General features: G+C 44.3%; 2 protein-coding genes across 20 annotated transcripts in view; one reads left to right on the top strand and one right to left on the bottom strand.

Moving 5' to 3' along the window:
* CAP (Cbl-associated protein) overlaps positions 1-23,191 on the bottom strand; it is a 1,014,121-nt gene that overhangs the window by 81,207 nt on the left and 909,723 nt on the right. For all 18 annotated transcript variants that reach the window (XR_012887795.1, XR_012887796.1, XM_075881103.1 and 15 more), the window contains one exon: positions 20,224-20,338. Coding sequence is in view for 16 of the 18 variants with exons in the window: in XM_075881103.1 (XP_075737218.1) it covers positions 20,224-20,338 (115 nt within the window). In the remaining 2 variants the exon portion in view is untranslated. The remainder of the gene's footprint in view (positions 1-20,223; positions 20,339-23,191) is intronic.
* The window catches only part of LOC119160731 (uncharacterized), a 166,925-nt gene that overhangs the window by 36,876 nt on the left and 106,858 nt on the right, over positions 1-23,191 (top strand). The gene's annotated exons all lie outside the window — the stretch shown is intronic.

The following is a 23,191-nucleotide window of genomic DNA, read 5'->3' as shown; positions in this document are numbered from 1 at the left end:
AAATTTGTTTTATTAAATTCCACAGACAGAACGGTTTGCAGATATACTATAGACTACTTATAACGTAAGTAGCGGGAGTCGTGAATATCCGCACTATAAGCGGTACAGTCAAACCTCCTTAGTGCACACCGGCTTTAAGATAACTAACGGTTGAAACGTAGTTGCAACAAATCCCCGACCGATTCTCATAGAGACTAATGCATTTGAGGATTGCTTAAGCCATAGTGCATACTAACTGCGTACAGTGATAAAGTTTTGCACGACAAAACTTTACTGCTCCGCTGAACTTTGCAGGCGCCACAATGTGCCGTGAATGGTTCTCCGTCATGTTGATAAGTGCGGAGATCAGCCAATAAGTTATTTCGACTTGAGCGCGGTTGGGGCAATGACATCGCAAGTAACCATCGGGGAAAAAAAAAACGAAGGCGAGGTAGCAACCACCAAGAAACGCGCTGGTATGACTTATCGCCGGTGAAAAACCTTATCACAGTAAACATTTCCGGTTATCTGCTCAGGCAGGCGTGTGGCGTACCGTCACTTTAGGCCTACTGCACGCTTTTAGTACGCGGCTACCTGAACGCGCTGGGCCGCCGATCGCTGCCGCTTCGTTTCACGGGACTGTGTTAAAGCTCGCACCACTTTACAAAAATGCAAGCAACTATCTGTCACAGAATTTAGCGTTGTGGATTGCGGGCACCGAGAAAGCTTGCTGTATTACGCCAACACGCGCATCGTACAGTGAGCGTATCGCTGTTGTTACCTAGCTGCACGTTTTTATTTAGCGACAGCCCAAATGCGCCTCCGTCCGCTGCCAGGATTGTTAGAGCATCGCGGAGAGCACATTGCTTGAGGAAAGCTCTTTGTCGGTGCGTTAACCCAGGAGGCTACTCGCTGAATCTGTGCATGGCCTAAAGCGTGAGAGGGTGCACTCAATAGCAAGCGGATCGGCAGTCACGGTGTGTGCAGAGTGAGCGGAGCGCTGCACGCAACTAGCCATGCAGTAAAAAGTCTGACTCTCCGCGACTGTATCGCATTTTAAAAAAAGAAAACTGCGTCAGTTTTCACTTAGAAACAGACCGCAGAACAACTGTGTCATGGACAGCCGATTGTGTCTGTTTTGTCGCTATACCACGCTACATATCCCGGATCTCGTGGCAGTTTTGAAATGCTCATCAGCATCGCCACTGCATGTTATCGGGCGGTTGTGAGAGAGTCAAACTTTTCTGTACTTTGGCTAAAGAAAAGAAATGGCTTTGCGGTGGGCATTTCAGGCAATATTTCCAGTGGCACAGAGTTTCTTCCTTTGTTGGCGGTGAAGGCGCATGCCAGGAGAGGCAAATTTATATAGCTGGTGGTTAATGCGTAGTGCGTTTAGTGCATAGTTACGCCGTCGTCCCCGGCAGGTACCTAACAATGGGGTTTCACTGTACTGCACTATAACCAGAACAAAATTTTTCAAGGGCTGCACTTGCGCAAAACGTGTTGGGCAGGCAATTTTGCGTGTCCACGAATCAAAGCGGGCGATCGATGCGTGGTGTTTACAGCCATTTAAATTTACGAATGTTCAAAAAAATTTGCGATCCAACGACACCGTTTGCCAAAGAAATGAACACGAAAAAGGGGAGGGGGGTCTAACAAAAGAGAGCACCATCGCGAAAATTTACCAACTACTTGTCAGACCACCATGATTAAACGTGTTACACAGAAACTACCTATGTCATATCACGTCCGAAATTCCACACCTTGAAAGACGTCAATCGTTACATTTCATGGGCGCACACTTGATTTCAAGACATCGCAACCTAATCGCGAACCACCATTCAACGCTACAAGTGGCACTCTCATTTTCATCAACAATGTGTATCCCCTCCCGTCAAGCACAGCGACTGCAAAGACTTTCGTTGATTCCGTACCAGACCGCAACTTAGCACATGACTGCTACTGAAACGCAACCAACGCTGATTGGGCCTAGCCTGCCATTTGGTACGTTGTTGCAAAAAGTTTGTCAATGACGTCAAGATCCGGTGTCGAAAAGATTGCACTCAAGCACTAAACCAAGATCAGTGTGTGTGATACGAAGTTCACGTTCGCAGCCAGGAGATCAACAACGACGAAAACACCTCAAGCTAACGTAAGACAGCAGACTAACAGCAAAGGCAAAAGCTTCCAAAGCCCCAAAAGGTTCTGAATTTGCAGATGAGAAAGCAAACGTGATATCTGCAGCAAGCTCATTAACGACAACACTTTCCCAGCAGAAAATGGCGCAGTGTGCCGCGGTATTTTTTTCCCCCCCCCGCCTTTGATCACTCTGCATTCCCTCCTCCGTAACGACCTCGTCGCTCGCTCCCCAGTGGCGCACCCAACCCACCTCTTTTCAGACCTGCTACCGCGTTTGTCACAAAGATTTTCCCGCAATGGCATTGAGGCGCCGCAGTGGAGGGCTCCGGAAGTTTCGATCATTGAGCACCCAAATCTGAGCACACAGGCCTACAGTGTTTTAGCCTCCATTGAAAACGAAGCTGCCGCAGCGGGAATTTGATCCCGCGACCTGCAGGTCAGCAGCAGAGTTACCTTAGCCACTAGACTACTGCGGTGGGGCAGTATAAATTGTTACGTTATAAGTGGTCTACACTGCAGCATTGACAGGCTGAGGACTGTCAAATTGTAGAAATGCGTATAGCTTGTCCTGTGAATAGTTCTAAAGGTCTTCCGCTTTTATGTTAACAAATTCCTTCATGATCTTTCTATCTGTACGGAGCGTCTGTAAGTGTTTTCAGCTTTGTAGATCATTACCCAATTGTTTTATGCCACGACTCAAGCAACTTTGACTTGGAAGTCACAAAAATCCTGAACCTTTTTAATGATGTGTTGCCTCCGCTCTTACTGATGCATGAAGTCCTGAAGAACAATTTCATAAAATTTTAGAACATAGGGGTGTCTGTTGGAGCTATGAGCCTTGAGGTAATATACCAGTGTTTCAATTTCATCCTCTCATTTGAAGTTAGTTAAGTCTGCTATGATCCAGTCATGTTTCCATAATTTTCTGTGTAAGTATCATGAGCATAAGATTGAACAAAGTTTGTGGAGCCAGGTTAACCATCTGCAGACCTCTGGTTACCCTATGAGACTGTCGGCGTAGGCAAAACATTTGAGCAAAAAGTACTAGTCAAGCTTGAGTGAATGTAAAAGTGACACTGCAGTGAAAAAAAAAAAAAAAGGTTGCAGTGTTGTTGTACATTCATACCACATTATTATTTATTTATTTTTATTTATTCAATACTGTGGACCTTTTCAGGCCTACACAGGAGAGGGCGTACAGAGCAAATAACACTTCATATCGCAAAGATGAAAAGGAAAGAAAAATAACGATACAACAGTATAAAGCAATAAATGAACAATGCACATGTGTTTCACAGAAAAAAACTACTTAGCATGATAACATCAACGGTAACATTGATATGCAGATGCAGGCAGTTAAGCACATGTAGCAATGTGGGAGCACATGCGCGATACACTGTTTCAACCTTTATTTCGGCGAAGATAGCACAGGATTTATTGCAATGCCTCTAAATTAATTTCCAACAGCGATGAAAATGATTCAGGTGATTGTGCACTGACAACGTCGTTCGGCAAGTCATTCCACATCTCTATAGCTGGGGGAAAAAAAGAATACTTCAACGTTTTACGTGAGAGGAATGGGCGTATGCATTTGTCATTGTTAGTTCTACTGGAGTGACGGTGCGGAGCTTTAAGGAAATCATCCTTATTTAAATTTACCAGGTTGTTTGAAAAAAGAAATTTCAGGCTGGCTAATTGTCGTCAGCTAGCAAGAGTTGCGACATGTGCTTGAAAACGCAGCGCGGAAACACTCTCTCGCCTGGCATACTTTGAAAAAATAAACCTAAGAGCCCGGTTTTGAATCCTTTCCAATGCATCAATCATGTTCTTTTGGTGCGGGTTCCACACTATAGCTGCATATTCCAGGATGGGTCTAATGAGCGTCTTGTACACTGTTAGTTTAACTTGAGGGGAAGTTCCGGTTAGTTTATGCCTTAAAAAACCTAGTTGTTTAAATGCACGTGCAGAAATTTGATTAATGTGGACATCCCACTTTAACGATGACGTTATTGTGATCCCCAGGTACTTTACGGTATTTACGTGCTTGATGTCTGCCCCAGAGAAGTTGTACTGAAAGCGAAGAGGTGTCTTTCTATGAGAAATTGTAATGCACATGGTTTTGTCTGTATTAATTTGCATACCATGTTTTTCACACCATTGCCCAATATTTCCTAAAGATTTGTCAAGTTTCACCTGGTCTTCTGTAGTGCTAGTGGTAGAGTATATGATGCAGTCATCTGCGAAAAGCCTCATTGTAATACTGGTTCCATAGCAGTGTAGATGCCACTGATGTATATGAGAAAGAGTGTTGGTCCTAGTACGGACCCTTGGGGAACACCAGAGAACACGTCGGCACGGTCGGACTCGCCATTATTAAAAGAAACATACTGGGTGCAGTTGCAAAGATAAGTCGCAATCCAATGGACTATTTTTCAGTCAACCCCAAATGATTCAAGTTGTTGTATGAGCAACGAGTGTAGAACGCGGTCGAATGCCTTAGAAAAATCAATAAATATTGCATCTATTTGCAGTCTAGAATCAATAGCTAAAGCAAAGTCATCAGTAATCTCTAAAAGTTGTGTAGTGGTCGAAAGCTTCCTTCTAAAACTGTGTTGGTTCGGATAAAGCAGATTATTTTCCTCTAGATAGTTCATAAGTGCTTTGTTCATTATATGCTCTATTAGCTTGCAGCACGTACTTGTCAGTGATATTGGCCTGTATGTGTTTATCAGTTGTTTGTTCCCACCTTTATGGATAGAAATTACTTTTGCACACAACCAATCATCAGGAAGCACAGCTGTTTCTAATGATAAGGAAAATATCTTTTGCAGAAGAGGGGTTAGCTGAGCGGCATACCGCTTAAAAAAAGCATTAGAAATTTCATCCGGGCCTTGCGATTTTTCGACATCAAGTTGAAGAAGCAGGTTAAGTATGCCAGACTCTGTTATTGTTAACTCTGGCATGTGATTTTCACTGTTAGACGACGGTAAAAATGAAGGCTGCGTACGCGTGAAAACTGATTGGAAGTAAATGTTGAAAGCATCTGCAATAATCCGTGCATCTTCAACAAGACTACCCGATATTTCCATTTTAGTTACTATGCTATTTGGCTTCGATAAGTACTTACAAAATTTACGTGGTTAATTTGTCATAAACTCAGAGTGCTTGAGAAAAAGTGGTCTCTTGCCATCTTTATTTCCGTTTTTAAGTGGCGTGAAAGCTCATTGAGCGCAGCGGATTTCTTTTTATGTTTGCGGAGTCGTTGTACTTTTCTCTTTAGGTGGATTATGTTTCTCGTAATCCACGGCGTTTTACGCTTAGTTTTCTTTAGCTTAGTAGGTATGAAGGTTGATTCATCTTCAACAAGACTACCCGATATTTCCATTTTAGTTACTATGCTATTTGGCTTCGATAAGTACTTACAAAATTTACGTGGTTAATTTGTCATAAACTCAGAGTGCTTGAGAAAAAGTGGTCTCTTGCCATCTTTATTTCCGTTTTTAAGTGGCGTGAAAGCTCATTGAGCGCAGCGGATTTCTTTTTATGTTTGCGGAGTCTTTGTACTTTTCTCTTTAGGTGGATTATGTTTCTCGTAATCCACGGCGTTTTACGCTTAGTTTTCTTTAGCTTAGTAGGTATGAAGGTTGATTCATCTTCAACAAGACTACCCGATATTTCCATTTTAGTTACTATGCTATTTGGCTTCGATAAGTACTTACAAAATTTACGTGGTTAATTTGTCATAAACTCAGAGTGCTTGAGAAAAAGTGGTCTCTTGCCATCTTTATTTCCGTTTTTAAGTGGCGTGAAAGCTCATTGAGCGCAGCGGATTTCTTTTTATGTTTGCGGAGTCGTTGTACTTTTCTCTTTAGGTGGATTATGTTTCTCGTAATCCACGGCGTTTTACGCTTAGTTTTCTTTAGCTTAGTAGGTATGAAGGTTGATTCACAATGCGTGATTCCAGATTTCAGTTTGTTCCATAGATCCACAACACGCAATGACGCATTAAAGAAATCGTCTAGTGATGTTTTAAGAAAATCTGTAACACTTTCGTCATTCGCTCTGTAGTAATCTTTAAGTGATATGCGCGTCGTTGCGTGTGATACGCAGCCGCCCATGCCGTGAAATGTCAACAGAATGAGCTTGTGATCAGAGATTCCCTCTTCAATACTTATTTGTGGTGTTAATGAGCCAGACACAAATGCAAGATCAAGCACTGAACATGCCGACCCGTGGATGCGAGTCGGTTCTATCACCAGCTGTGTCAACGAGTGACTAAACATAATGTCAAAAAGTATATCTGAACCTTTAATAGCAGTATTTCCGATGGCAAAAGTGTCCCAGTTTATTCCCGGCATATTAAAATCACCAGTAAGTATTAGTTTCGTTTGCTCACCTACACAGCCGTGAAGAAAGTTCTGTAGCTTTACAAGGTATTCATCAGGAGCACCCGGAAACCGGTATACACCACCAATCAACACAATGATGTTATTAATAAGGATTGAACACCACAAACTTTTGTGACCAGCAATGCCACTTTCTTTATGAAAAGGCGTGTTCCGTTTAGTGGCAATGGCCACGCCCCCGCCACGGCCATCCCGATCTGTACGAAGCAATGCGTATGCTGGTGGCACTATCTCTGAATCGTGAATATCAGGGTTTAGCCACGTTTCCGTAATGACCACTACATCAGGTCCGTACAAAAGCAACAGTTCTTCCAACTGCTGTGTTTTGTTTACGATACTTCTTGCATTAAAGCAAGCAGCGTAAGTGGCTCTTTTGTTTTCGGTCACGCTTGAGAAGTGCTTGCCTTCTTGTGACCATCGGTACGAGCACGTTTCACAGCTACCATTTTATTTTCTATCTCATTCCATGTGAAGCATTCTCCGTTGATTTTAACTTTGTCGTAAACTAGTGTCACCTTATCTCCGTTACTGCGATTCAGCGCAGACACCTGCCACAGCTTCCTCCGAGTTTCACGAACAAACTTAGAGTAGTCATCTGATACAGATATGGCTGTATGTTTTAGTTCATAACAGTTTCGTAATACCAGCATTTTTTCTGTAAAATCATAGAAGCGCAATATAACTGGTCGGTCCCGGTTAGGCTTCCGAAGACCGAGCCTGTGCACATGCTCAACAGATTTCACTTCGATGCCCAACATTTCAGAAAATATCCCTCGCGTCACAAGTTGTTGCACCATTTCTGGTTTTTGTTCTGTTTCTTTAAGACCATAAATAATGATATTGTTTCGGCGGCTCCTATTTTCTAGTTCTTCTATTTTGTTGTGCATTTCAGTGAACTCACTGTGCATAGCCGATACGGTTGCTTTACATTTTTCTATCTTCTCCTGACATTGCTTTAATGACATAAGGGTACTTTCAATCTGAAATAGCCTTAGCTGGACATCTTTAAGACCCGTCTCAAGAGCTGCATGAGATGTCTCAAGTTCATTGACGGCCTTTAGTATTTGATCTATTTTGTCAGGACCTGGGTTCTCTTCTACGTCACCACTCAGTCGCAATAACAAAAATATCACGCGAACACACTGCAGGTAGCAAAACAACATGTACTGTGGGCTTGGCAGCACAACTAGTCCAACGTAACTAGTTTTAGTACATTTAACAAAGGACTGTTTATGACCAACCTGTATAACGAAGAGCACGTAGTTTAGCATGATGCTCCGAACAGTGCCACCAAGCCCAGTGAAGCACGCTGGTCATGTTCGGCCTTTTATGCAGTCCCGCCGATGTGCTAGATGTCACTGGTGTGCCAAAAAGATCCTCCGGACGTGACGTGCGAAGCGTCGCATCATGATGGGGTTCGTTCTGCCATGCTGATAGCGGTAGCAGCGCCGTCCCAAGTTGCACGTGTTGGATACTTGATGACATCGGCGTTGTGGCGGAATGACCACAGCAACCCAGCAGGGAAGCACGTTCAGTCCCGTGAAAGCCAAGGCATACCTGTATAACGAAGAGCACGTAGTTTAGCATGATGCTCCGAATGGTGCCATCAAGCCCAGTGAAGCGCGCACGGGTCATGTTCGGCCTTTTAAGCAGTCCCGCCGATGCGCCAGATGTCGCTGATGGGCCAAAAGGATCCTCCGGACGTGACGTGCGAAGCGTCGCATCATGATGGGGTTCGTTCTGCCATGCTGATAGCGGTAGCAGCGTCGTCCCAAGTTGCACGTGTTGGATACCTGATGACATCGTCGTTGTGGCGGAATGACCACAGCAACCCAGCAGGGAAGCACGTTCAGTCCCATGAAAGCCAAGGCATACCTGTATAACAAAGAGCACGTAGTTTAGCATGATGCTCCGAACGGTGCCACCAAGCCCAGTCATGTTCATTCTGAAAACGATTAAGAGAAAGTATGGTGCGGCCATTGTTCTTTTTGCGCCCTGGCAACTGCGGGGACTCTGCGGACAAGTGAACATTAAAAAAGAAAATACTAAGAGTGCAAATATTGAAAATTTCGAATATTTTTTTAACAGTGCTTCTCATTCTATTTTTTTTCACAATGGAATTTTATTATTTGAAATATTCAAACTTCCTGAAGACAAATACAGCCAAGATTCGATGAACAGTGGCCCCTTAAAATTTTCAATATGCTTCACCCCATCACAGACTCTCATAATGGCTAAGTTGCCTTTCAGGCTATGCTACTGTTGCAAATGCATTTATCTCAAGAAAACGCTGGTTCCAGAATAGAGATAATAGATGAGGAGAGGTGGGGGCTCAATGAATGCTGTTTTGGACCTAATATTTCAGCAGGAAGTCCGAAGCTCACAATTTTTAGCATCTAAAATTTGAGATGTTCTTCTATATTGATGTCTACAAGGCCGATTTGAAGCTCTGAACTCAAAGGAAGCTCACCCTCGTGCACCACATTAGTTGGGCTTCCACAGAAGTTGAAAGTGAAGGAGAGGCTGAGGAAGTAGCAACTTCACCTTTTATGTGTAAAGAGTTGTTGGCAACACTTTGGTTGTACCAAACTATGAACATGAATACAATTTGGCTTCTGCATTGCCTAATTCTTATTAAGCCTACTAATGAAACACCGCACCGAATGCACTTAATCAATCTAGCCAAAACAAACACATTCATGTTGCTGCCTGATAAGAATACGCTTAGAAATTCTCCCCAACTTTTTTTTTTTCTATTATTGCGCTTCGAGATATTAAAAAAATACTGGAAAATATTAGGCTTGTGTGAATATTTGAATGCTTCAAATATTCGAAAGAATAGTACCATATTCGAATTCGTTTCGACTCGAATATAAATTATTGAAAATTTCGAAGTACGCGTTATGAACACATAGTTGTATATTAATCCGCACGCAACTTTTTTTGTAAAAGTGGTTTCACTGCAGCATAGCGGCGCTAAGCCGTGAAAGCAGCTAGTCAGAGGAAACTCGCACTGCGGCAAAGCCTTTATTCAAAGTTTAAGGGGCCCTGCAAAACTTCTTCAGCATGATCGTAAAACGCGGCCGATCGGTAGTCGAGGCTCTCGAAAACACGTGAGCCAAATGTTATTGCACAGCACGGGGGCGAAAATTCCCGATAAGTTCTCAAAATTGCTTTTCCTTTTCTCGACAAATTGTGCTACAAGCTCAAAAATCACTCATCGCAGGCATTGTATCAGTGATGAGCTGATTTCAGCATGGCGCGTTGGTCGTTACTGGAGCCGCAACTTGTTCACGCGTGCGTATGCGATCGCACTGAAAACCAGCGTATTCTAAGGAAAAACAGAGAAAACGTGCTGAAAGTCATGAGGCATGCGTGACGTATTTTCATCTCCCATGCCATCCTTCCCTGCTTAGCTTCCAGGGCATTCGTCGGGACGAGAGAAGGGAGAATGAAATTGCAGCGAGCAGCAATACTTTGTAACTCCATTTATACCAAACATATTCTAAAAATCTTTGTGGCGGTGAATTTGTGAAGCAACAAGCTCCTTTATTGAATTCAGTCCATGGCTATTTGAAAAAGTGTTGCAGGATCTCTTTAAATAAACTTATTACCCCTACATCGATTCATCATTTTTTTTTAAGTTTAAAAGCTTGTTGTGCTAGCTTATATGCTCCGAGTATAGTAAATTTTAAATGTAACATATTTTACAGGTTATCACTTGCATTCCATTGGAAGTCAAAACCTGCTGCTACTCAAAGCTGTTTTGTCTTCCTATGAACAAAGAAAAATGGCAATTGCATAAAGGCGTTATTTTAACTAAAAAAATATTGTGCAGCTTAGTTAGTCATAATGATTATGCCCACTTTTTCTATATAGTATGTCATATAGACTATTCGATTCGAAATTATTCGACCAAAATCACTATTCGCTTCGAACCTAAAATTCACTATTCGCACAAGCCTAAAAAATATGCAAAAATATTCAATTTGATTTGCACTCGCACTACAATATTCAAATTCACTTCGCACCCAAATTATTACTATTCACGCAGCTCTAGAATATACCACTTGTTCCACAAAACATTGCGAGAAAATGGGTGCGTTATAGAAGTTATCTATTTGGTCTCGCTGTCATGCGCTCGTGTGTACATTGGCCAGTCTGGCCATTGTGTTAATCAAAGACTAAAGGAGCATAAGTACAATGTCACAAAGGAAAAAAATGAATCGGTAGGCCAGCATGCCATCCTTGTCACTGTCAGATAAGGAAATGAGATTTCTCGATCCGTCAACCTAAGGTTGGTGGCAACAGGTTGTGATGGTAGCAAAACATGCAAGTTTGGGTCAGTGTTTTGTATCTTTCTTGTTTTGTGTTCTGGTGATGTTTGATATTTTGTGGCGCAAGGGCCATTTCACGGCCAAAGAGCGCCAGTTCATCTTACTAAAAATATGAACAATGATTGTGATAAGCGGCTGTATGAGGGCTATAAAATTCCTCGCGGTAAGGCGGGTAAAAACATACAAGTAATAAAATGATGACCATGCCATGAAAAATGTGTGTGGTGTGAATAGATGACAAAAGTTGGTGATAACAAAAAATGATAGTGGACATGTATGGCATTGGCACAAGTGCCTCACTCGTTCATACCCTTGCGTCCAAGGGCCGTGAGGCAAGTGCTTTGTTGTGTAGCCACTGCAGCCAAAACCTCTCTTGAAAGGTCGTGCTACGGAATGCCCGGGTATATGATATGAAAACTACGAATTTCTTTTAAAAACGCTAACAATGATTTATGACTAAAAAGTGGTTCCCTATCGACGAACATTGCAGGGTGTAAAGGTATATGTTGTCCGTAGGGTAATGGAAAGTGTTGTTTTCTTAGAGTTTCTAACTGTTTGCACTGGATTAAAATGTGAAGAACCGTTAGTGCTTCACCACATCTGTCACACAATGGTGGATCGCCACCGGACAAAAGATATGTGTGTGTCGTGTATGTGTGTCCTATCCTGAGCCTCGTTAGTATTACCTCTGTAAGACGTGATTTCGATACTGGCGGCCAATGGCTAAGGTGTGGCTTAATAATGTGTAGTTTGTTTTGTGTGTGTCTATCCCACTTGCTCTGCCAGTAGTCCCTGAGCATTCCTTTGAGAGATGGCTTCAGATCAAGGGGCGGGATCGATATGGGTGTAGTGGAACTGATTTCGTGGACGGATGCAGCAAGCTGATCCGCCATCACGTTGCCTTGGATCTCACGGTGCCCTGGCACCCAGTACACTATAGCATGTTGTTTGAGTGTGTAGAGTGTGCATAAAATAGAGTAAAGTGAGACGAGGACAGAGTTTTTTTTTGTTTTTTAAGATTGTGCAGAGCCGCAACCACACTGAGGGAGTCCGTATAAATTACTGCTTTTTGTATTTGTGATTTCTTGATGTGTTTAGCCGCAACAAATATCGCATAAGCTTCTGCTGTGAAGATACTTGTGTCTGGATGTAGAGGGCCCGAATCCGCAAAGGATGGGCCGACAGCAGCGTAGGACACAGAGGAGTTAGACTTGGAGGCATCTGTAAAGAACTCAGGACGTGTGTATTTGTGTTGAAGTTCCAGGAAGTAGTTTCGGATATGGGCAATAGGCGTATGTTTTGTAACTTCAAAAAAAAAAAAAAAAACACATCGCAGTCTATAGTCCGCCACTGCCACGGTGACGGGTATGCTACAGGAGCCATTAAACTGTGTTCAAGTGACACTCCAGTTTTTTCAGCTAGACACTTCAGGCGAACTGAGAAGGGCTGCCTCATCGAAAGCCTGTTTTGAAACAGAATGGAGCTCGACAGATCATTAATAGTAGAGTATGAGGGGTGCTTCTTGTCTGCTTTCACTTTAAGAAAATATACAAAGGACATGTAAGTTCTCTGCAGATGAAGCGACCCTTCATTTGACTCAACGTAAAGGCTTTCTACAGGGCTGGTGCGAAAAGCACCCGTAGAAAGGCGGATGCCCAAATGGTGCACGGGGTCCAGCATCTTCAAAGCACTTTGAGTCGCAGACTGATAAACAACGGCCCCATAATCTAAGCGGGTGCGAATGAGGCTTCTATACAGATTCATGAGACATTGCCTGTCACTACCCCATGTAGTACGTGACAACACTTTTAAAACATTCATGGCTTTTAAGCATTTTGTTTTTAAATACTTGATGTGCGGTACGAAGGTCAACTTGTTGTCCAAAATTAAGCCTAAGAATTTATGTTCCGCATTAACTGACAGGCGTCGACTGTTCAGTTCAATGTCGGGTTCCGAGTGCATGCCTCTCTTTCGGGAGAACAAGACACACGTGCTTTTTTGTAGTCAGTCGGAATCCATTTTCCTCTGCCCATTTGGAGACCTTGTTTAAACCTAACTGAACCTGCTGCTCACACATTTCCAGGTTGCATGACTTGAAGCCATGCTGGACGTCATCGACATATGTGCAATAGAACATGTTGCGGGGAATGGACAGGTGCGAGGAATTAATTTTGATAATAAAAAGTGTACAACTAAGTCCACCACCTTGCGGTACTCCCGTTTCTTGGACAAATGTTTGGGAGAGAATACTGCCCAAACGGACAAGGAATGTCCGGTTGGACAAGTAACTCTCGATTATGGAAAGCATTCTACCGCGCACACCCAAGTGAGACAGGTCTCTTAGTATGCCAAAATGCCATGTTGTGTCGTATGCCTTCTCGATATCTAGAAACACAGAGAGGAAGTATTGTTTGTGGATGAAAGCGTCTCGGATCTCTCCCTCAATGCGTACCAGATGGTCGGTGGTGGATCTACCCTCTCGAAACCTGCACTAGAATCGGTCGAGCAGATTGTGTGTTTCGAGGAAATGTAAAAGTCGGCGGTTTGTCATCTTCTCAAAAAGTTTACAAAGGCAGCTTGTAAGTGCAATGGGCCTATAACTTGAAACTGATGAAGGGTCCTTGCCCTGTTTCAAAATATGGATAACAATAGCCTCTTTGCAGGAAGCAGGGATGGTGCCAGAAAGCCAGATAGCATTGTATAGGGAGAGTAAAGTTTTTCACGTTTCGAGCGGCAGGTTTTTCAACATTTCATACGTGACACTGTCGTAGCCTGGGGCAGAATTACTGCAGGAGTTTAGTGATGTTTGTAGCTCAGCTAAGTTGAAAGGTTGGTTGTATGCCTCGTGATTTGTGCACTTGTATTCTAGTTTCTGCTTTTCTATCCTTCCTATGTATCTTTGGAAAGCTTCAGTATAGTGTGACAAGCTAGACACCTGCTCGTAGTGTGCACCAAGGAAGTTCGCCTGATCTTCCAGGCTGTCACCCTGTATGTTTACGAGTGGGAGTGAGTGTACTTGTGTTTCTGCTACCCTACCAACCATGTTCCAGACTTTAGCCTCTTGTGTATATGAATTTATCCCTGATAAAAACTTGTGCCAGCTTTCTCTTCTGGCCTGCCGACGCGTTCTCCTGCCTTGAGACTTTATTTTCTTAAAGCTGTCAAGATTTTCGGCTGTCGGTGAATTCCGAAGCAACCTCCATGCCCTGTTCTGCTCCTTTCGCGCATTCCGACACTCAGTGTTCCACCATGGGACGCGTCGCTTGCCCGGCATACCAGATGTTTGCGGTATGCACTTGGCTGCTGCATCAGTAAGAAAAGCAGCGAAGTACTGCACAGCTTCATCTACGTTTAACCTACATATGTCGGTCCAACTTAAACGAGTAGTGTTGTAAAACTGTTCCCAGTCCGCTTTGTCTGTCTGCCATCTGGGAACATGTGGAGGACCTTTTTCTAGTGGTGTACTTAGAATGATCGGAAAGTGATCACTTCCGAAAGGATTGTTGATCACTTTCCATTGAAGTATGGGTACAAGCGACGGGGACACAATGCTGAGATCTATGCATGAGTAGGTTTTGTTGGCGAGGCTAAAGTATGTTGGCTCTTTCCTATTCAACAGACACGCACACGAAGAAAAGAGAAACTGTTCGATTAGACGACCTCGTGCGTCGCAACGAGAGTCGCCCCATAGACCATTATGTGCATTCAAGTCCCCAAGGACCACATAAGGTTCCGGTAGTTCATGTATCAGTGACTGGAATTCGTGTTTTTTGAGACTGTACTGTGGAGGTATGTAAAAAGAGCAGATGGTGACAAGTTTGTTCAAAAGAACTGCTCGAACAGCCACTGCCTCAAGAGATGTTTGTAGTGGTAGATGTGTACATACTACACCCTGATCAACTATAATGGCCACACCACCAAATGACGCTACAGCGTCATTGCGGTCCTTTCTGAATATTACATAGCGACGTAGAAAATTGGTGTTTTTGGAATTTAAGTAGGGGTGTGCGAATATTCGAAAGTTTTGAATATTCGTCGAATATTAAATTCGTACTATTCGTATTCGATTCGAAAAAAGTGTATTCGAAAAGTTCGAATTTTGACAATATCGAATATTTGATTGGATTATCATGCGGAAAATAACTCTTCTTTAATATTTCCGCTGGGTTCAGAGATATTAAAACGTTGCCCAGAGGGGCGATAGGCGTCAGTAGTGCACGGAGGCACTATGTCGGCCAGCGACGTTCAACAATCAGCAGCAAAGTTGACGTTCGTGTAAACGTATTGCACGCTTTTCGTATGCCGCCGTAACGTGCTGCACTACCACATGTTCACTATGTGGGACCTCGTGTACAGGAACGAAGCTTAACCGTTGCCGCGTTGTCTCATCAAAACATCGCTTGATAACGCACGACCGTGCACGAGCGTGCTAAAGCAGAAACTTCGTCACCGCCGGCAAACACTTCGTTTAGAAAACATAATAAGTGACAAAAAGAGTTGTAGAGGTAATTTGTACCATGACGTCGCATTTATTTCCTTTTTCGAGGAAGTTCTGCACGTCAGCAGTCGCACAGTTATACAATATGCTCGAAAGCGGCTAGTCCCAACTCGGGATTTTATTGCTAAGTTATGTCGTATTCCCGGCAAGTATGCATTAAATAACTTGGACTGCATTCTAAACATATTGAATATATGAAACGGTAGTCATGCGCCGACCTTTGTTTTATATATCTGTATATGCATATAAATATTTTTCGTGCTGGCCACCAGAGCGCATGAGTAGTGGTAGTGCGCCATGTAGTGCACAGTGCTACGTTAGTAGGGTCAGCGGCGTTGGCTAGTGCTGTCAGTCGCTACGATCAGTTCTGCTAGCTTGTGTGCGGTGCACATGGTGCGGTTTTGACGCGAGCCTTTGTAACCTGTGATGGACTCCCGTCGTTAATAAGTGCCATGGCAGATAGCGGAGGTTATGACGACTCGCCTGCGAAACGGAGTAACAATCAAGACACGGCGTCGAAACGAAGGGAAAGAAGCGCTATCTGGAAGACACTGTCGTCGTTGGCGCAGTGCAAGACATGCGGCGCAACACTTAAAACGCCGACGAGTACGACTAGTCCTCTTGTTAACCATCTAAAACAGCACCCAACCGCGATGAAGGAGTACCGGGTGACTGCAGCAGGTGCGCCAGAGAAAGACCAGTCAATGATATTTGATTTTGTGCACCGTACTGACCCTTTGTCGGAAAAGAAAACTCAAGTACTCAATGCCAAGGTGGCTGCCATGATAGCGCTTGATTTGCAACCATATAGTTTTGTTGAAAACCGCGGATTTAAGGAACTCATGGCAGAGGCTGTGCCTAACTATCACCTACCGTCGCGTACCACGCTTTCACGTACCCTTGTTCCGCGCTTGTTTGATGACACACGGAAGAAAGTGAAGGACGAGCTCAGCAGTGCTTTTGAAGGGAGAACATCTGCAGTCACCTTTACCAGGGACATGTGGACATCACGCGCCAACGAGAGTTATGTGAGCTTCACTTGCCACCTTCTCACTCCAAGTTTTAGGATGAAGCGGTTCACGCTTAACACTCGCCACATGGCTGTTCGCCACTCCGCCGAAAACATTGTGCAAATGCTTGTCGAGATGTGCGCGAAATGGGAAATACCGGATGGCTGCCGCAAATACATCGTCACAGATAACGGACACAACATCCGTGCCGCGGTCAGAAGGCTCCCGTGGACTGTGCGTGCGTGTTTCGCCCACACCCTGCAGCTAGCAATTCACGATGCAATCTCCAACACACCGTCAATTGACCATCTGTGCAAGAAAGCAAGGCACATCGTGGGCCACTATAAGCACAGCTCGTCTGCGCAAAAGAGATTAGATGAGTACCAGAAGAAGATGGGCAAGGATCCACTTCGTCTGGTGCAAGATGTAGATACGAGGTGGAACAGCCAATACCTAATGCTGTCCCGCCTCTTGGACTTGAAGGAGGCTGTCTCTGTTGAGCTGGCAACGTCAAGTAGCAGCATTGATGGTCTCTGCTCAGCAGAATGGAAAGAGGCTCTTGAATATCTGGACACACTGAAGCCCTCATATGATGCAACTGTGATAACTAGCGCAGATAAATACCCATAACTTTCCACTCAGATACCAATTATTCTTGGTATGCTAAGTTGCCTCAGCAACTTTAGCGGCACAACAGGTTTTCATAAGGAACTGGCAAGGTCTCTAAATACCAGATTCCCCTTATATACCGAGGACAAAGAAGCATGCTTGGCTATGTTTTTGGACCCACGCTTCAAGTCAACGGTATTCAGAAACAACAAACAAAAGTTGGTGTGGCTGAAAGATCTGGTGCTTCAGGATGTTGCCCTATGCCCTGTTGTGGAAGTAAAGATCTGGTGCTTCAGGATGTTGCCCTATGCCCTGCTGTGGAAGTCGTGGAGCCAGCAGCAAAAGTGCAGGAGCCACAACAGTGTGTGCAGCCATCCTCTGATGTTTGGAGTGCATTTGATAATCTTGCAAATAGTCAAGTAGCAAGTAAACCACTGTCTACTTCAGAATGGGAAATTAAAGCATATTCTGAAGAAGCCCTACTGAAGAAAGACAGTGACCTATGTGACTGGTGGCGGACTGTGGGCACCTTCAGATACCCCAGTCTGGCAAAGCTTTGCCCCAAGTACTTGCCCATACCAGCCAATTCAGTTCCAAGCGAGCGTGCCTTTTCAGTGGCAGGGGAGGTTGTCTCTGTTCGGAGGGAGCGCCTCCTGCCTGATCATGTGGAGCAACTAATATTCCTCTATGATAACATGTAGTTATTATGTTTCATGATAACAGCTAGTCATTACTTGTATTGTGTTCCAAATAACAGTGTATGTTGTGTTAACAGACAGGCTGTTGTGTATTTTTTTAGATAAATACATCTTCTTAAATTATTGTTACTGTAGAGGCATTTGTCCTTTGATATTCGATATTCGATTCGATATTCGAACATGAATATTCGTATTTGATTCGTATCAGAAAAATTTCATATTTGCGCACCCCTAAATTTAAGTGTGTCTCTTGTACACACAGCACTTTTGGGGAATGTTTGTGTAAGAGTTCCTGGATATCATCGAGGTTTCTAAGCAGCCCTCTGACGTTCCATTGTATTATTTCTGTATCCATTTTGATTGTAAATGAGTGCTGTGTGTACTAAAGAAGTATTGCGTCAAGTCAAGTAGCCTTGTCAGGCCCCGTAATGATGGTTTTTGATTTTCTGGCGCGCTCCAAAGAGCCGCGCCTGTTCTTCGGTGCTGAAGACATCGTTGGACTTGCTGTTGTGTCCATCACCTTGGACGAGGTGCTGGATGCCCGCTCGCGGTTCACTTGTGAAGGCATGGAGGTCTTAGGGCAATCTGTGGAGACAGAAGGCCCTGGGGCTTCAGGTCCCAAGGCCTGCAAGCCTTTTGGTGGTGGAAGAGCCTGTGCTACTTACGCTGAGGTGGTGAATGGCGCTTCCGCTCGTCCACTTTGTGTGGTACGTGCGGGCGCCACGGATTTTGGCGGCACTGCCCCCTTTCGTGCCACCTCCGCGAACGAAGGTCCCTGCATTAGTAGACGCTTGCGCACCTCCCTAAATGAAATGTTTTCATTTACTTTCAATGTGAGTACTTCTTTTTCATGTTTCCATGTAGGGCATGTGCGAGAGTAAGCGGGGTGTCCACCATCGCAGTTCGCGCAGTGTGTAGTGGTTTCTTCACAATTGTCTGTGTTATGTTCGTGCGAACTACACTTTGCACAGGTTTGACGGCCGCGGCAGCTCTGAGAACCGTGGCCGAATCGCTGGCACTTAAAACAACGTCGGGGGTTGGGGATGTAGGGTTGGACCTTTAACTTCAAGTAGCCGGTTTCGATATATTCTGGAAGTGTGCTTGTGCAAAATGTAAGAATGAGGTGCTTTGTAGGGGTTTCTTTGTTATCATGCCTAATCTTAATTCTCTGTACATGCGTTACATGCTGTTCAGTCCAGCCCTCAAGTAGCTCACTCTCTGTCAGGTTAATTAGGTCTTGATCGGACACTACGACTCGGGAACTGTTCAGGGAGCGGTGCGGTGTGATAGATACAGGTGTTGCCCCAAAAGAGGTGAGTTTTGTCAGGTTTTCATACTGGGTCTTGGTTTGGACTTCAAGAAGAAGGTCCCCACAAGCCATACCTGTAGCCTGATATCCTGGACCTAGTGTATTGGTGAGGCATTTAGAAACGACAAACGGAGGAATGGTTCTTGCATTCTTTTCTTGCATTTCACAGTGGATCACATGGAAGAGCGACAAAATTTCTTTCGGCTTTATAAATACATTCAGTATTGCTTCGGTGCGCCCCCTCTTAAGAGGAGGGCGATCAGACAATTTAGGAAATGAAAAAGAGGCCATAAAGTATATATAGATTCGGCAGCCATGCCAGCCGCCCACCATCGAGCCCAACATGGGGACGCGGCAGCACAAGGCATGCCAGCGCCAGTTGTACAAAGCCACTATAACAAAATATTATGTGACCAAGAGAGGGCACATACACAAGGTTAACCCTTGCCGCCTGGAAGATGGAAGTACCAGAAGTGAGGAGATGACAGGAAAGATTGGAAGAGAGAAGAGATGAAGATAAGTAGGGAGAGAGAGACAGGAAAAGGCAACTGCCGATTTCCCCTGGGTGGGTCAGTTCAGGGGTGCAGTCTACGTGAAGCCGGGGCCAAAGGGGTGTGTTGCCTCTGCTAGGGGGCCTTAAAGGTCCAATCACCTGGCGTCGGCTCAACCCCTAGAATCCCCTTTTCCCCGGACACGGCAAAGCCACGCACGGCTAGGCATGGAAGGGAGTCAAAACCCCCCCGTTAGCTCGGGTCCGTGGTGTCGCTACACACCAAACGCTTGCTTACGCAGACGCCCCTGCGGGGTTGTTTTGTATTCTCGTGCAAACATTTCCAGTTGAAAGTCAGCGCTGTGTGTGCGTGTTCATGATGGCAAATTTAACAGCGCGCAAACATAGCAACAGATTGGGACAGCAAAGAAAACTGTGCTGAATTTCCACTAGGTATTTATTTTCAAGAATGGCAAAATATATACGTACTGATAAGAATAAAGACAGGCATAATCGTGCATCGACAGTGAAATAACAACTCATGTTCACGATGTCCATGTTCAGTCGTACTGTTCAAACTGAGCATAATAAACAAACTAACTCATTGATACATTTAACTTCATAATTCTCCCCTAAGCCACCCAATATTCCCAACTCTGTATAAAAGAATGAAAATACTGAGAGGAGCATAGAGAGGGTAGCCCACCAAAATTAGTTAATGGAACCACAGTTTGGAGATGCGGCTTACCTCTACGTAGCTGACAGGGAAGATTCCAACCAGGCCGTGGTGCTCTCCCTCGTACCAGTTGGCATCTACTTTGCGCCGGATGAAGACGAGGTCACCCTTGCGCAGGTTGATCTCCCTGCCAAGGAAGAGAAGACAAACATCCATCAATGCAGTGGACAAAATTTCCTGCAGCCAAACAATGCCTCAACAGCAACACGAGGACAGCATGGGCAAAGCAAAGTATGCAGCACTAAGCAATGCCAACATTCAAAATAAGTGTACTGTATAAACCCACGTATAGTCTGCACCCACATTTGAGGTGTATTTTTGGGATAGCAAACGGGAGAAAAAAAGTTTTCTTACTTATATGTGAAACAGAACAGAAACTAAATACATTTAGTTATACACTCATTCATCGTCATATGATGCACTTTACTGTGAAACTCCCTAGCCAGAGATGCCCTCCCACAGCACCTCATCTACAGGGCCATCTAAGGTGTTCGAAATCGAGCACTTCTTGAAAGCACGACGAACAAGCACTTCGGGAATGCAGACCCAAGCCTCGACTAATATTCATGTGCACGGCATCACTGATGAGTCCAGTTTCAGCTGTCTGGCAGGGATCACTTCCAGCCCTCTGGACTTCATGATGTGGTTTTTAAATGGTTTATTCAGTCACACATCAAGGGTCCGCAGCCAAAATGTCCTCCCGGGGCGACGCGCTTGGCTCGTGGAAGCCGTGCAGCAGTTGCTTCGTGGAGATGATGCAGAAACGTGTGGAGAACGAGTGTCGATGGGAGCCCCAGCAGGGCTTCATTCCCCCTGAACAAAGTTTCTCAATTCCCGTTCAACATCAGAAAACTTTACATTTTTAAGCCCGTTGAATATTTTCAGGCTGCTGCACACAAAGAGGGCTTCTTTCTGTTTCTCCAACCGCAAATGCGTTGCTCATTTACGTCAAACTGCCGCCTTGCAGCACAGTTGCCAAACGTTCTGGCAGCTAGCATTGCCGGGCACCAAAATAACAAAACAAAGGACATCAAACAGCAAAACCATTTTTCGGGTATGATGCTTTTGTGTAAGTACACAATTCCCCAATCTCGGAAACACCACTCCCACTGCGACATTATGTTTGGCAAACTAGGAAATGCGTGAAAACAAAACAAAACAAAACAAAAAACGCCAGGCTTGCGCGGAAGGCGCAGCACAGTCACAGCGAAAGCTAGAAGAGCGGCCTTGCAGAGCCTTTCTTCAATGGGTGATTGCTGCAAGCACACTTGTTGGGGCCGAAATTTCGCATCACAAAAACTAGGGAAAAAAACAACAACCTTGGACTATACGCAGGTTTTTCTGTATACGGGAGGATTTGCAGAGCAAGCCTGCCGATTAAGCTGGCCACTCTGAATTTTGTCGATCAGTCTTACCACGTGAAAAGTCCTGGCACATTAAGAATGTAAATGTTACGTACAGTAATAGAAATGTGCTAGAGAGGTGGGCGAGTTGGAATTGATGCATATGTAAAAATCCCCGAGAACAGGACCGAGGAAGCGGACAGAAAGACCCAGTACGAGCGCTGACATATGGCACTTCTCCCTTGACAGTGCAGAACAATGGCAGCCGATTGAAAGAGGACTGGCTTCTACACTAACCCCTGTGTTGTGTGATTAAGGTTACTGTTACACCAGAAAACAGGCAAACATAAGTTGAGAATGAAAAAAAAATGAAGACAAGAAGAATTGCATTCCTCAGCCTGCGTAGGTACAGTGAGACCTTCTTATTTCGAACTCAATCATTAAGAAATCCCGCTTAATTTAAAGATTTCTACAGTCCTGTATATGGCAATATAAGTTTGAGCGGATCATTTGGAGTGGCAGTCAGCACCAGTCCAGTTAATTCGAAAACCTTGACTGCCATGTCCAACTTCCCAATCCCGATTTCTTTGCAAATCTGCGGAAACAGTGGCCCTTAGGAGCTTAGGAGCCACAAGGCAATGCAGTGTTGAGATACTAATGAATTATTTCAATACGACCGATGATGATGCCGACATTGTGGAACCATGCGCGAATGAGGGCACTGTGAATGAAGTGCGCAGCAAGAGCGATTTGAAGAAATCGAATGGCGAGGATAACGAAACTTTGTAGAGTCAGGGCTCACAAGCCTGCTTGTAGCAATTGGATACATTAATAGCCTCAAGCAGCTTGTATATGCCATGGGCCTCGGGGAAAACCACGCTGCTGCTTAAAATAAACTCAAGACCACCCTTATCACTTCTGCTGTTAGAAACACGTGCATCATGAACTTTTTTTGTAAAAAAAAATTTGTGTTTTGACTCACAACTTTTTTAAAGCTGTGTTTAATTTACTACAAACTTCAGGATACAGCAAACAAATGCCATGTCACACTCTGGTTTGTTATAAGCAGGCTTGACTGTACAGTGCCATTGCCGTTGCACAATGGTGAACGAGCACAATATGTTGCGAGTTCTTCACGTAGGTTGCTTTCGTGCACAAATGAGGCGTGCGTGTTGCTTTTGCTTCTTTGAAGTGCAAGTGTTAGTGTGCTCATGTAGAGAGAAAGTTATTTTGAACACAGAAGATGTGTCCTTTTGTGTGCTCGAAGCTTCGAGTGAGTACCGCAAACAAAAGATTGTCAGCCATATGTCCAAAAGTATATATGGGCTAGGAACGTGAAAATACCCGGATCTCGAAGACAGCTTGTTGACTAGCTGAAGCTTCTCCATATAGATAGAGGTTATCTAGGGAACGATTCTAGAACTGCATGCGATAAAATCGTATCCTTAAGTGATCTTAAAACCAGAAAAACTGTGCTTGTTTGGGATCGTTGGTGCATAGTAGATTAAAAAAATTTAAAAAGTAGAGGACCCTAAAGCTTCGTGTTTAGGAGTTGAACTCGATTGCGGTATCTTGTCGCTACTGCGTACTTCAAACAATTTGTGCATGAAACCTTTTAGAACTTGCTATGCACCCAC

Source organism: Rhipicephalus microplus, chromosome X (genome assembly GCF_043290135.1).
Source record: "Rhipicephalus microplus isolate Deutch F79 chromosome X, USDA_Rmic, whole genome shotgun sequence".
NCBI classification, from domain to species: Eukaryota; Metazoa; Arthropoda; class Arachnida; order Ixodida; family Ixodidae; genus Rhipicephalus; species Rhipicephalus microplus.
This window is presented reverse-complemented; position numbering and strand designations above follow the sequence as displayed.